Source organism: Anguilla anguilla, chromosome 4 (assembly GCF_013347855.1).
Source record: "Anguilla anguilla isolate fAngAng1 chromosome 4, fAngAng1.pri, whole genome shotgun sequence".
NCBI lineage: Eukaryota > Metazoa > Chordata > Actinopteri > Anguilliformes > Anguillidae > Anguilla > Anguilla anguilla.
This window is the reverse complement of record NC_049204.1, coordinates 9,492,572-9,507,767: the sequence shown is the minus strand read 5'-3', so window position 1 is coordinate 9,507,767 and position 15,196 is coordinate 9,492,572. Positions and strand designations below refer to the sequence as shown.

At 41.4% G+C, this 15,196-nt stretch overlaps 1 protein-coding gene across 4 annotated transcripts; it reads right to left on the bottom strand.

Moving 5' to 3' along the window:
* Nucleotides 1-1,310: 1,310 nt before the first annotated feature.
* Nucleotides 1,311-14,622, bottom strand: LOC118224878 (LIM domain transcription factor LMO4). 4 transcript variants are annotated; one of them, XM_035412697.1, is made up of 5 exons: nt 14,154-14,622; nt 11,371-11,648; nt 5,386-5,482; nt 4,507-4,662; nt 1,311-1,422 (listed from the first exon to the last, which is right to left on the bottom strand). In XM_035412697.1, exons 2-5 carry the CDS (start codon nt 11,604-11,606, stop codon nt 1,414-1,416), a joined length of 498 nt encoding a protein of 165 aa, XP_035268588.1. In that variant the 5' UTR covers nt 11,607-11,648; nt 14,154-14,622; the 3' UTR covers nt 1,311-1,413. The 4 variants fall into 4 exon arrangements, with proteins under 4 accessions (XP_035268588.1, XP_035268587.1, XP_035268590.1 ...); XM_035412696.1 differs by having other exon boundaries at nt 11,371-11,617; XM_035412699.1 differs by having other exon boundaries at nt 14,501-14,619.
* Nucleotides 14,623-15,196: the final 574 nt, after the last annotated feature.

Sequence of the window (15,196 nt, the reverse complement as noted above, 5' to 3'; positions counted from 1 at the left end):
TATTAGCATTAACATGTAACCATGTTGGTCCACAATAATCATGGTTATGACCAGTTTCAAAATTATTATTATTATTTTTAATTTTTTGAATAAAGAGAATGTTGGGTTATTTTAGGATTAATTAAATATTGTTTGTTTGAAGCCCTTACTGGAAATGCTTGGAAATCATGGCTTTGACACCGATTATGATAAACTCCCCTCAGCATTGCGCATTTTGTCGATAAACAAGACATAGTTTATTTGTTAAGGATATGCTTTAGAAATGCTTAGAAAGGATGGGAAAATAATTACAAAATACATTATAATGTAAGAAAAATAACCTCTGGTATTATAGTATATATAATGTCATACATACACTGTATACTATACTCCATGTAAGAAAGTTCTAGAATTTTCCAATAGTATACATTTATTCAAAAACTCAACTAGCAAAATTTCAGACTCAATTTGTAATATCATACATGGATGGTGAAAAAAAATGCAGTCGCCTGCACATTGAAGAAAGCAGGGTTTGTATTTTCATTTGATCTTAATTTTTATTAATTAAATACACCATACTGGAGCAAATGTCTCTGAAAATATCACAAATAGATTTATTTCATTCAGCATTTATAGGTTGGTGAAAATCTCTACATTATCAGCTATGAGCATTTTTTGTTTGTCTTTTTCTTTTTTCTTTTTTGTTGTCTGCTGTGGTAGGTTTAGGTGTCGGGGTAAAAGTTTAGAGGAAAGGGGTTTAGGGAAGGAGATGTCAGGAGAAGAGTGTAGCCACATTGGGACAAAACACTTACATGCATACATACATGGCATTTTACAGATACACCAAAAGTGTTTATGATTTGATTTCCACAAAAGCCACGGATATCTTTTTATCCCATAGTCTTTTATCCCCAAAATGAAACACATTCCCTTTACAACACTTAAAATATATAAAGAGGAAATATCAGGTTGTAAAGAAAAAAAGGGAGGGGGGGAGGGCTTAAAAAAAGGGAAAGAAAGAAAATGCAGTCAGTTCCCCCACTAACTGTTAATGAGGGTACTATGCAGATTTGAAAAGCTGCACGTAATTAGCTTCATTTGTCATTTTTTTTCCCTTTCTCTGTCTACCCGAAATGTCCTCAGGTTTGTCTCTCTCGATCGTTCTCGTTTTTCTCTGATCAGCCTCCCATTAGTCCAGGTTCACGAAGTCCTCGGAGTGGCATCTCAGTCACGCGTGTGCACAGGGCGCCCACCTGTGGGGGGGGGGGGTCGGGGGGGGGGGGGTGCTGAAAGGGGAGCTGGGATGGCGGGGAGGAGGAGGGAGCGGGTGGGGGGGAGGGGGGTTGCGGGGGGGCCGGCACTGAGGTCGCGGGGGGGCGATGAGGGAGGGCGGAAATGAAGGCACGCCTCCTGCTTCTTGGAACACCTCCCTTTTTAACACACCTGCGAAAACCAAGGGAAACGAAAGCGGGTCAAAAACGCGGAAGAAACGATCCGAAACAGGTCCGGGACAGTTATTACGCGAATGCTAGCGGTTCCCTCGCGCGCTCAGGTGCATTTGCTTGGGGGGGCAGTGAGCAAAAAAGGGGAGAAACCGCCCGACAGTAGTTTTGAAACTTGATAAATGTCAAACTGTTTCGCTCTCCGGCGGTTCATAATAAGTTGGCGATAACTGCCGTTTATTCGAGTGCGGAACATCCGAAGAGAGAGTCCCGTCGGTGGCGACGGGGAGGTGGGCTTCATTTGACGTCAAAGGGGAATTACACGCGCACAGGCGTGAATCTTTCTCCTTCAAGACAACGGCGATATCACAAACAGAGCAGAGCTTCCCAAAATTTCCGCGCCAAATTATTATTATTATTTTTTTTGCATTCGGTGAAGTCGAGATTGCATCATCTATTGCCAGCAACGCTCAAGCCCAGCTTAATTTATTGATCAGCAAGGCCGTGGGAGCATCTGCTATCTCATCCCCCTTGCATTTTCTTTAATGTACATTTATAAAGCCGAGTCTCTTACTACTACCGTACTGTAACAGAGCCTCCCCTGGGGTGCTACATTTCTGTGAAGCACAAGAGATGCTGAGGAACAGGCTATTTCATTCTTTCTGAGCAAATTTGAATTCCCAACCCCCCCCCCCTCCCTTCCGACATTCCGATCAACTTTTTTCTCCCCCCCCCTCCTCGCTTGTTTCTACATTCTGGGGAAGTTTGCTTTCCCCTTTTCCTCAAATTACTAAGAGGGCCGCAGTCTATTAGTAATTGCAAACCCCCACTTTCAGGCTAATTAAAGTGACTGAGGCAGAGAGGTTTAATTCCCAGGGGTTGAAGCTCAGTGTGAGAAAGGTAATTTGTCTGTCCTGAACAAAGAGATTAGGGAGAAGCCAGAGAGCCTACTTAATAAATGAGCATCAAATGTCCTCTACTGTGGACACAGACAACACCAATTATGTCACTGTGAAATCGCACATAATATAAACAACGGGCGAAGAAAGACGCTTCATATCCGCATTAGTGGAATTGCTTCGTTTTTTTCCTTCCCTCTCTCCGTTCTTTCCCCCCCGTGCCAACGTTACGGATTTTTTTTATTTTTTAGCCTTGCTGAAAACTGGAGGGGTAAAACGGGGGAAACGAGGAGTTCGTTATTTCTACCCTGTCAATCGGACGTGGACGACCGTCCCTCATTAAACATTACATAATGGATCCTTATGTGCAAGAACGCTCCCTGATATTGTGTTTCTCCTTCAAAAAAAAGAAAAAAAAAAAGAAATCTATATTCAATATGGCTCCCTCTCGGAAAAAGGCATTTAAAGCACTTCATTTTACATGCTGCAATTATAGACACTCCTTCGCTTTTTGCTGAGGGAGGTGGCCGCCTTTATTTAAGAATTCTCCCCTCGCTATAATTAAAGCGCTGAGCCCAATATTCAGATTGCATTTTAACATTAATAATTCAGCTGTTTTCACTACAATTGATGTTGGCACATAAATAAACAATGAGACCACATATTTACCGCCTCGACCGCAGAGAGAGAGAGAGGCACGGGCTTAAACAGACATTTAAAATTAAGCTGGATAATGCAAAGGCTTTCAATTTGAATGTTAGGTACTCTTTGCACTGACTGGCAAATTGACTGGGCCTTAAAAAGCCTCTAATGGGGGAGAAGGCTTAATGGAATACTTCTGCTGCAGGCCCTGCAACCTAACTCACACTAAAATACACGCTGGATAACACATTTAGCCTTTACTAAACCGCAAAATGGCTGTCTCTGGCTGCTCCATCACGTCCAGTGGACTTTCGCCACGGTCCATTCCACATTTACGCGGCTGTTCGAATATAGGTCTACAAAAAGCATTCAGGGTGTGGACCGTTCCTTTCCATGTTTTTTTGTTTTTTTGTTTTAACGGTGAAATTATAATGGAAAAAAAAAAATACAAAGATTTGTTTAATCTTTTCAATCGCTGAAGCAGACAGAAATGAAACAAGGCTTCTGGCAAGGCACTGGCCTTTCTCGCGTTTGCTGTTGGGGCGCGTTCGGCACGAGCACGGTCCACACAATCCTGACAAAACCCCGAATCTGCGATGCTTCAAACAGATATTAATTAAGTTCCCATTGTAAATCCATAAAGAATTACCCTGTGATGTGTGCACATTTGGTTACACTGTAATAACTCAGAAGGGTCTGATTGCCTCTCTTAATGATGAAAAAGTCAAACATGCAATCAGGAATGATGGAAAAATCTATCACCCATCTGAAATTAAAATTCATCTTTGGTCAATAAGATTTAATATCCATGCGGTTCTAGCAGTAAAGAGTAAATGAATCAAAGTCATCAATATATAATCAGTATGAAATATGATGCACATGCAATTATGTGGAGGGCTCTTTTGCGTTTTTTTTTTTAATTTTTTTTTTTTTAAACTGGTCCAGGCTTGCATTTGAAGTCCTCTCGTTTTATGGTCGACAGTAATTGTTACAAATTGTTTTTTGGTAACACCGAACAGCACGTCTTCCTGCCTCGGCCCTAACCGAACCGTACCTTTTTTGCGCAGCGCTTTCGAAAAAAGGGCGCGCGCGGACGCGATGTCGTGTTAAGGACTTCGGACCCGACGGGGACAATTCATTTCTGTGCTGCTGACCTCATCACTTCCGTATCACCGAAACCCATTCCCTTGACCTCAGATTTAACCCGAGGCCAGGGGGAGGGGGGGGGGGGGGGGTATTGTCTCAATTATTCCCAAGTCAGAAGATGGAAAACACACAAACGCCAAGGAGTCATTTGAGAACCGTTAAGCCGCGAGCTGGCCTAGGAGACGCACGAGGCGAAGCTCGGGGGGAGAGTCACGGTTTCTGCGGAGCTGCACCCCGGGATCGTCCGCATCCGTTCCGCACGCGCGCGGAGCGATGCGCCCTGTTTTCACTGAGGACTGGCATGGGAGGAGAAGGCCACCCCCCCCCCCCTCATCCCTCCCCCCTCCTCTCACACCAGTCCTCAGTGGTCATTGAACAGGGAAATCGATGGTCTTTACCTTCTGGTCTGGCAGTAGCGGGTTCGTCTGGAGTGAATTCAAATGGCCGTTGATGAGGGCCGTGGGTCTGTCGTGTTCGCAGAACAGGCTGCCGTTGATGTAGTGGAACCGGTCCCCGGGGACCAGGCGATTCCGGCAGGTGGAGCACGTGAAGCACTGCAGGGGGGGGAGAAGCGACACCATTCACCACCAGCCCCCCAACGACGCTCGCTCCGTACACCTGTAACCCCACACTCCAACGCCAGCCCCCTCCCCCCCCCCAAAAAAACAAACTCCAAATAGGCACGCCAAGCAAGCAAACAGTGGCTCAGAGCAGTCTGCTTCAATCAATGGGCGAACCAAACTGAAGGAAGTGAGAGTACCATTCATCACATGACATGGGTCAAAACAATGTTCGGAATAGGTCCGAACACAGCCTTATGAAAGACACTAAAAACATATTCTGCGTATCTGGGGTTAATAAGCGGCTCACTGTTACATTACATTTGAATCACTTAGCACATGACGTCACTAACATCAGTGTTAGTCTCGGGAAAACAAAAGTGTGAGATCACCAAGAAGACACAGAAGGCCCATTGATAATCAGTAAGTGTAATGTTAACCTAACTGACCAATTTGTATTCTAACAAGAGTAAACAGCACTAGACAGATAACCTATCATTACACAGCTACATTAACATTATTACTACATTATGTTATTATGTCCCGGTACATTATTAATTTGCGTTACACATGCCCTTAAAGAAAACAACTTACAGTGTACCTTTTTTTGAGTACTATCCATTTAAACAGCTGGATATTAACTTATCAAACATTACTCTTCATTCTTCTTCCAGAATGCTTTGCGGCTGGGTAAATTTATGGGGGTGGGGGACTCACCTTGAGATGGTAGACGTTGCCCTGTGCTCTCATGACCAATTCACTGGCTGGTATGGACTGACCGCACGCACTGCAAGCCCCACTATTCCCAAATAACCTGCAAATAAAGACAAAACATTTGCAATGGCATTAGTTCAGCAATGCACCGTCAGTGCCAATTTAGCAAGCAATGCACAGGGAACTGAAACAGCTTTCCTCTTTGAATGAGATCATATTTTTTACTTCTTTTATTTTGCTTGGATTTATCCAGCTCTGTGGTTTTCATTATCTTTTATTCTGCGCTGACAAAATATTGCAGGCTAGTGCACTATGTATGTAGTGATTATTTAAAGGCAATGGTAGGAATTCGTCTCACGTACGTATGAAGAACACATTTCCCAATAGCACATACACGTGAATGATTCAATTACTTCAGATGTATGGGTGTGGCCCTGTGCACCCACATACAAATGGATACTTCTGCAGAGACTTAACAGTTCAATCACATACTCGCACAATTTATTTTGCTTAAATGGGTTCTCTTAAGCCTCCAGAAACCGCAATAACACACAAAACAAATTCAATATTTCACATTGTGGGGAAAAAAATAAAATAAAATAATAATAATAATAAAAGAGAAAAGGCAAATCATAACAATAACAGGGACTAAATGAAAATGTTTTACTTCCAAGCTAGGGCACTGAAACAAGGTATTACCTTTAGCGTACATTTTGCATCCTAATAATAACCTGGAACATAAGCAATCACCAGACTAAGAGGATTTGATTGTACATCTAAGGCGACATAGTGCTTTTGCCATTAGAACTCCAGCACAGGCCCCGGCGAAGCAGTGTTTCCATTAGAAACACTCCGCTATCCAGGTTGATATATAATGTGCATGGGTTAACCTTTTCAATCATGGTGTCAACACTTTAGATTTGCTTCTGCTCATCTCTTTCATCCTAACCTTCTCTCTCCCTCTTGATAATGAAATGCTTGCTCCAACTTCCCTCTATCTGCTTTTGAGTCCACAATTTAGATTACTTCATCTCTGCTAGCAACAAACTGAATGAAATTTCGATTTGAGCAGAAAGTAATTTACTGGGATCTGGACCCATTTGTCATCATATCTCACCGGGTGTTTGCTCTATCACCGCACTTTTCCTATGCAATCAAATAAGACCACAGCATCTGACATGCTTGAGAGGGGGAGAGAGAGAGACGTGGGGTGGGGGTGGGAGGGGGGCAGAAGGATATAGCATTACCCTATGTGCATTTAAACTGAGATATTTCCTTTTTGGGGCCTAATTAGATTGCATTGTGTTTTTATGCGAAGCATAACAGAAACACAATCAAAAGCTCTGAACAGGTTTACAATTTAATATCATTTAGAGAAGCAATATGCAGAATATAAAAAGGAGGGTGTGTGTTTCTAGCTCGTTGGTTTTAATCCTTGCCGGCCACATCTGTGCCTTTATATTCTTTGAACACTGACATTGACCAGCAATCCCAACCTGCTCGCAGCCCATACACCCCTCCCCCAATGCCCCCTCCCCCCTCAGCAACCTGAAGAGATCTCTCAAATCTAGATCCCATCCACAGGACTTGACATGTTCCAAGTACTAATTTGCTGTCACCACTTTATTGAAAATAGCCTGTAAGTTGTTATTAAATGTATCGACGGAACGACAGGGAGAGTAGTAAAACTGCCCCTAAAACGGCATTTAATAGGAAGCCCGAGAAACAAATTTTGCTGCAGCATCGATTTGTATGGTTCAATCAAAACTCCATTTCAAAACTAATTAGTTTGAGATCCACGACACATCACTGCTTGGTATCTAAATTGGAATGACCAGGGCAGGAAAGGCCAAAAGAATGCCTCCTTTTGAAAGCTATACATCAGACTCACATGAAGAAAGTGCAATCTGTATTCCTCCTTTTAAAACCCAGCCATCTTTTGATGACTTTTATATACATTAAATAAAATCTGCGCGATAACTTTGAAGGGCTTGCATTGCAAATATACAGATAGCAATTATTTAAAATAGGCACAAATTTTGACATGATATAGTTGCAAGTGCTTTATGTCAAATAAACCAGCCAATCGGGAAACAAAGCATTACAAAGACGTATAGGCCTAGCTGTACCATGTTAAATTATGTGCATGTATTGTCTTTACATGGTTGCGCACTCCAGAAATAATCATTTTTTTAAAATCAATGAATCCTCTTTGACAGTTTGGCCACATTTAGTTGTTTAAAATCCGATCCATTTATTAGACTTTGAGCTATTAGACTTTTTCAATTATTCATTTCCCTCACGCAAGTATTTGAGAATACTTTATTTTTTTTCATAACCATGCACACCTTGATGGCTTCCCCCACACAAGTCTTAGTCTGACAGTGGTTTCCTAAAAGCACCGGGTTAATTATTTGACCAGGGGATTGCATTTGATTTAAAAAGCTTAAGGGTTTAGGTGCTCAATTAAGTTGCTATCAGTCTGTGCTTGGACCCTAATGGGCTTTTTTTCTCTTGAACTCCTGTATTGGGGAAAGAAACCCCGGGTTGGAATAATTAAGGCCAGAAGACTCTTTAATTGCAATGACAATAATTGGTTTCAGTTTCTCTTCTCCAAAACTGCAATTTCAAGGTTTTGTTTGCATTTCAGCCATCCAGCCACCAATCAATCACAAACTACACATGGTGCTTCTCAAGCCACCAAAGGGTCATGTGACTTCATCTTCACACTGATGCAGGAGAACGAATCAGACTGAAAAACTCTGGGAGATGTGTGATTTCAATAACATCAGTGATGTTTTCAGTATGGAATTCAGTACAATACAGTATATTTTAAAAATGGAAAATTAATAGACAGGAAAAATATGAATCTTTCAAGGCATCCTTAAATGCATTAAAATGTATATTAAAACCCCAATGATGTCAGCGACATAGTCCATTAAAGATGCCTTGGTAAAACAGCAGCCAAAGCCCCTTAAAAGCACTCGGAGATATTGATACTTAAGAGGGGCTTTGCATAATGGCAAGTGCTGTATTAGAGAAAGAGGAGGTGGGGTGCTGGGGGAGGGCTTTAAAAAAAAAATCTGCCAAATTACGCTTGGTTAATTCAGAGTAACAGATCTGGCCCCAAGTGAATTGGAGGCCTTGAATTAATTCTGTTATGACAAATCAAGATAAACGTTTCCCCTAAATTGCATGCGATTTAATTAATTTTTGAGATCCTGGTTTTTCCTAGCTAATAGTTCACATGCTCCTGAGTTGCCATGGTACTTGAGTGGGCAGACTTCAAAGTGATATTAAATAACCAACTATTAGATTTACCTAGCACGTTCTATTGGAAAAGTGCCATTTAATTACCTAGCCTATTCAATTAAAGGGGCCACATTCCATGACTCGAGCAGCCACATGATTACTGCCTAAATTAATTCCCTCGCCGAGTTCCTCTTACTGCCCACACACAAAAATTTCTCAGGCTTAAAAACATGCTGTAAAACAATCACAGACACCCTTTGAGGCCCAAAGAATCGAAGTTACATAAATGAGTTTAGGTGTGCTGAACATCGGCTCCTGCACCGCGGGCATTTGCTGTCTGCTCTGCACTGAGATCCGGAGTGACAGCGACTGTCTTCTGCATAATGTCTGTGGCATCGGCGACTCTCGATGTGATTTGTGGGAGATGGCTTCCGCTTAGGTCACGCGCATTCCTCTTTTAGAGTGATGCGACGCATTTTGTTTATTTACGCGATCAATCTGCACGTCTTCTGCATTTTGCGGGTTAATAAAAGTTTGAGGCGCCGCTCTATTATTTACACCGCGCCCTGCGATTTAATAATCCATTACAAAAATGAGCCTGTCCCTTTAAACCCCGGAGGCAACCGGCCCTTGTAATAATCCCCTCTCTCTCTCAAAAGCCAATTTTGTTAATTAAATGTTTTGTTTGTGATGTGGCTCTCATTCATTTCGGACACGTCATCCTGAGCAGATCTAAGCCAGGGACCCAGATCTCATTAGATAAAACCCATCAGGACTAAAAGAAAATGGAGGAGCCACTAATTAAAGCTTTTAATTGTGTGGACTCACCGTCAGCCGGTTTTTATCTCCACACAGATCACAGGCTTGTGAGCGCACATTCGGCCTCATTCTTCCACCAACCACGCTCTCATTACAAGTGGAAAGGTGTGTCCACTTTTCCTCCCAATTTTAATTAGGTTGTAGACCCATTACAAGCGAAGCACCCCCATTGACTTAATTCTTTTGATGGGAAGGGCTGGCAATCTCAAAATTTTTTTGCTTTTCCACGCTGGTTGAGTTACGGGGTGGCGTGTCAGCTTCGACTCTTGACGGCGTGTCACGTAGTGCTAGCAGAAGAAATGAAAACCTTTTTGTGCTTTACTTGACACGGAAGATGTCACACTCTGTGATGTCAACAACGTTAGCAAGTAGCTGAACACTGAGAAGTGAGCGTGCCACCGAAAAAAGTGCAATAAACTCCTGACTGAAACTGACGTTTCACTTTTTCAGTGACTTGTCAAAGGTGAACGCACAATACTTTTTTTTTTTTTTGACTCATCACGAAAATTGATTTTTACGTTACCTCCATTAAACGTCAAGTCATCTGAAGCTTTATACACGTGATTAAACATGTTTTTCCCTTATTAGCTTAAGTTTCTTTTAGAAAAAGAAAGCTGAGCTAATAAAATGTTTCAGGGAAAGTTTCCTTTTTATTTGTTTTTTGCTCACGCATTGAAATAGGTTGTCATTTCTTCAAGTTTTACTCACATGCTTTTGATTCCATTTAGCTGATTGAAGTTCACTCCAGTGAAAGAAGCTACACTATCAAAATAACTAAATGACCTCTTCATTCATCTTTTAATACTAATGAGGTCAAAAAATGTCTCTTAAGGCAGATATGAGAGATTAATTTTTTAATCGAAATTTGCATGTAGAAATTAAAACTTTGGCAGCACTGTGAGGGAACTTGCAATACAAAAAAAACCTTTTTATGGTTACTTCAATGAACTTTAAACTTCCAGCCTTCTTTAAGTACAATAGGTGGTACTGTGTCCTTCTTAAGGTCACATTGTTCAGTGGTGTTAAATAGCATCCATTAGCCGAATGAAATTATATGATTTAGTCCTGTTCCAAGTGGCCAGTGTGCTCAAAAAAAGAAAAACTTTTAAAAAGATTTTATTCCTAATTACATCTCTCCTCTTTCTGATACATGACCACAGTCAGCCAGGATTATTTTTTATTCAAACTGTACATAAATACGTGGTGTCCAACCAGTTTCTCTAATACCTTCAGAAACAAACAACATGGCTCATACTGTACGACTGTGCCCTACAAAGAACAACAGCTTTAGGAAAGGCCAGTTCAACATTCTCCAGAAGGAATCTTGTTCATCATACACTGTCTGTGGCATTTCCTCTGAGTATCTTTGCACCAAGGAGGATCCACTAAGTTCTGTGTATAATTTGTCAACAAGAACAATAAAAACCTTTTTTTTTTTTTTTACCTCCTTCAAAAATACATAAAGTGTTGGTTATGATACACCTTTCTGTTGCTTTATATACTTGGCTTACCCATATCAAATGTCTCATCTAACCTCAGCCAAACAAGAAATCTAACCTCTTCCTGAACCTTGTATCTGAATGCCCCTGGGAAACTGGTCAGACTTAAGTTCCGGATCGCAACACTGCTTTTGTTTCCCAAAAGAGCAAGAATGTTCGTTCAGCAGAAATTAATGTTCTGAAGCCCAAACTCTGACTGGAAATTTTGGTATCATATGGGGAGAGATCGACTCCACCTAAATGGTTCTAGTTGGGGGATAACATAAAAATAAACGGTACACAAGTTACCACAAAATGAATGTCTTTGTATCCAGTGAAGCTGTCATACTGCAAATTAATTGTTCAGTTCATTTCCTATGTAACGTCCAGCTCGCTGCCCTCACCCCTTTTTCCCCCCAGTATTGGGGAACAGGCTTACCTTATGTAGTCATTTCTGCAGAGGATCATGCCGCTTTTGGTGTAGCAGGACGTGCCAATCTCGCCCAGCTGCGCCTGGCAACAGGAGCACTTGAGGCACCTGCTGTGCCAGTAGCTGTCCATGGCGTAGAGGAGGAAGCGGTCTGCGATCTTTCCCCCGCAGCCCGCGCACCTCTTCCAGGAGAGGGACCCTGCTCCAACCGGGGGTGGCTGGGCACTGCCACCGGGGTTCACCATGATCTCCGTAGCTGGACAAGACAGGGTGAAGCTGCTCAGAAGCTGCACAGAGATGCAAGGATGCTAATTTAGAATATTTCACCGTTCAAATATTACCCGGCTCCCAACCCCCCAGGAAATTTCATATTTGCAAATTGTCTTACGTAGGGTTCTGATGGTCATCGTCAAGAATGCTGAGGAGGACCCCAACAGAACTTTTTTATTAAAAATAACAGACAAGTATTCATGATGACCCTAGTAATATTTTGTGACCTGATCAGACCACAGGCACTATTCCACTTTTCCATCAGACCACAGGCACTACTCATTTTTAGCTGACTCTTGGTCAATGAGACGATGTTGTATTTTCATTCACTCCTGTACAAATAGTTCAGAGTGTTCCCGTTTGGATTTTCAGACAACAGGCAACTGGCGTTGCTATTATACCTACTTATGTGTGGCTAAGAATTTATGATCAGTTTTTTCTTATGTGCTGTGGTGGAAAAAAACATATTCTGTTAAAGATTGTATTTAACCTTTCAAACTTTAAATCTGCAGACTGTCTTGAAGTGGATATTACAAATCCATTTGTTAACATACAATTGTTATGATACTAAGGGAAATAGGTTAATTATTTAGTCAAAACATGAATGTCGCAATACCAAAAGTGGATATATATCAAAAGATCTCCAGAATGAAAACTGCTCTTCATTACCTGTCAGATGAAAAAGGTTTTTATCACAACAGCCTGTGGGATTTGCACAAAACTGTAAGACAACTTGTGTTTATCATAAACAACTTTTTTAATATGCCACAGCAACAGATTACTTTTTTTGCAAAAGGCAAAGCAAGAGATATGTTTTGCTAATCTCTATATTGGTGCGATGTATATGCAATTTATCAGTACGCCTGTGTTTCCTTTTGGATTCCAGACACAAGCATATAAATAGATCCTGGTGCTTAGAGAGGAGTTGTTTACCTGTTATACAAACACATTTAGACCACTTCCCCCCCTCCCCCAATCTGCCCTTGATCTCTCATCTAAATGCTGTGGTTGTCTCTTCCCAGATGAATGCTGATAACTGATAAAATAATAGTTGATAGAACAATTAAAGCAACAATTTTGCTCAGACACCTAAATTGCCTTTAAACTGAACTTTTCCCCCCTTATGCCGTTCTTCAATGTGCATTGTTCAAGCGGAAAATGGTCTAAGAAAAAGTAAAATTGGAGGGTTGGTGTACTGCCAGAAGATGCGAGTGCTGCTAATTGAAAAGCCATAAAAGTTATATAGGATATACCAAAGCCAGTACGCGCCCATTAATCTCAGTAGAATGTGTTATTTTAACTGACAGTAGTGAATTTAAAAAGTTAATAGGCTTCGGATTTTAACCCACGCTCCAGCGGCTGGTAATAGTTCAAGATGAAAAAGTATCCAGGTCTACGTGTAAATTCTTGGCCACAGAGATAATGGCATGACAGGGTTCTAACAATACTCTGCTTTTGTTGGTGGAATTCCTTGTGAGCACCGTACATAGCTACGTCTTTTGGCCACGGCCATATAGTGTTTTCAATTCCCCCACACCTTACTGCTACGGAAATATACTCCCCGGGCGTGCATGCAGCCTATTATTGTTATTCTTTTATATTCTAGGCACACTTTTCTATTTCACTTTTCGGTTGATGTATTTTAATTTTTAATCCTTTCCAATTTCGTACAGCGGACTCCATGGCGGGCTAAGCCAAATCTTTGTTGAAAGGTAATTAGAGAGGGGGGGGGGGGGGGTTGAGAGAGAAAAAAAACGTTACACTGAGAAAAGCATTCAGTAACCCCATTAGCTGAGACTCTTAAGGACAAGCAATACCTTAGTGCTGATTAAATCTAAAAGGAGATGAATCAAAGAGCCCAGCCCGAGAGTAAGTCCCCAGATAAATAGGATCGGGCCATCGTCAAGTTTCATTCCGAGTTTGTAGGGGGGAAAAGAATAGACGGGGGGAAAGCTTTTAACTTAAATGGGCTTACTATAGTAATTACATGGCCAGGCAATTTAGGTACTGAGATGGAGTCAGTGAAATAGAAAACAGACCAGGCAGCTGGAGGCAAAGCAGTCTCCATTTTAACAGTCGTTTGTGCCACTTTCATAGAACGTAAAAGTAAAATATGGGAAATAGTATATTTTTAATAATGGAATGGCAAATTCACCCGCTGCGCTTGTGTATATTTAATGCTCCTAGTTGGACGAAGAAACGCCTGTAAAGCCGCCGTTAGCCCCGCTCCTGCCAGATCCTCGTTCCCATTCCGTGATGTTGGAAGCGCCAGACGTTTTAACTCCGTCATGTAATCTATTGCTACGTTCTGGGCTACACGTAACATAGGCTACTAAAGTCACTTTTTCGCTCTTCATGTTTTTGATTAACACCAATTAATACACGCAGCTACTGCTTGTTAATATCTATGCAGCCAGTTTTACGTAGACATTTGTTACACTATATGCTTTTCGCATAAACGACATGTGATATCAATATGAACCGAATGTAGGATTTAAAATTCATAATGAAAGCAAACGTACCTCTTTTGTCTCCTTGAAATGTAAGTGTTGAAACAATTTGTCGCGCAGACCCTTCTCGGACAATTATATTGTATTAAAAAGCAATACAGAGAGTCCGGGGAACTGGGTTGAATTCGCAATCAAATGACAAAGTCAAGATACAACGCACCAGCCCAAGACCAGAAAATGCAGATCTTAAGTCCTCCGGAATATTTCGCTCTATTGATAGTAATACACGAAGTAAGGCAATGGAGTTTTCAGATTGTATTTCCACTGGCGCGAGCCTGTTTCAAGAGCGACTGGGATATGTCCTTGAAAAAAATATGTTGCACTATGCACTTAGAAATTTCCATACAAAACAGACGGACCTTTGTTTTTCGGCTTCACAAAACGAGAGTAATGTAATCTCTTCTTTCTCCCCCCACGAACGCCGTACTTCAGTCCTGCCCTGCTCTACATGTGTTAGTGACAGAATGAAGATCCCAAGTACATCTCTTCTGGGGGGGATGACGTAAATCAATCTGCAGCCAATCTCCACACAGTCTATTCAGCCGGAATAACAAAACCACCCAATCAGAAGAACGTGAAATTGACTTGGACACACAGAGTAAAGGAAGAAAAATGCAGTTTACAGCTCGACGTTTCTTTTGGAGCTACCTACTAATTTCGACACTACAGAAACGGCACACCCTCACAAGTTATACCGATGTGGTATTTCAGATGGCATTTATTTGATAGCCTAGGATCTCTGAGATTATATCCGTAAAATTTTAAAACAGAATAAATCTCCAATGAGTTAATAAGGGTGTAGGCTGTAGTTATAAAAGTAATTATTTTCAGATGATAGGTCTGTTCTTATTAGCTTGAAGACTGGATACATGTAAGGCATCCAAGAAGAAACATGGGAGTATTGATTACTTTTAGATTTGAATGGCATGTTTATGTCAGTGGTGCTTAACCGTTAACCGGTAAGATTTATAGGCCAACTTCTGTTTGAACGTTTTATCTTTCCATATGTTGTTTTGTTTCACACACTTGAAGGATGTCATGTTGCACTATTAGTT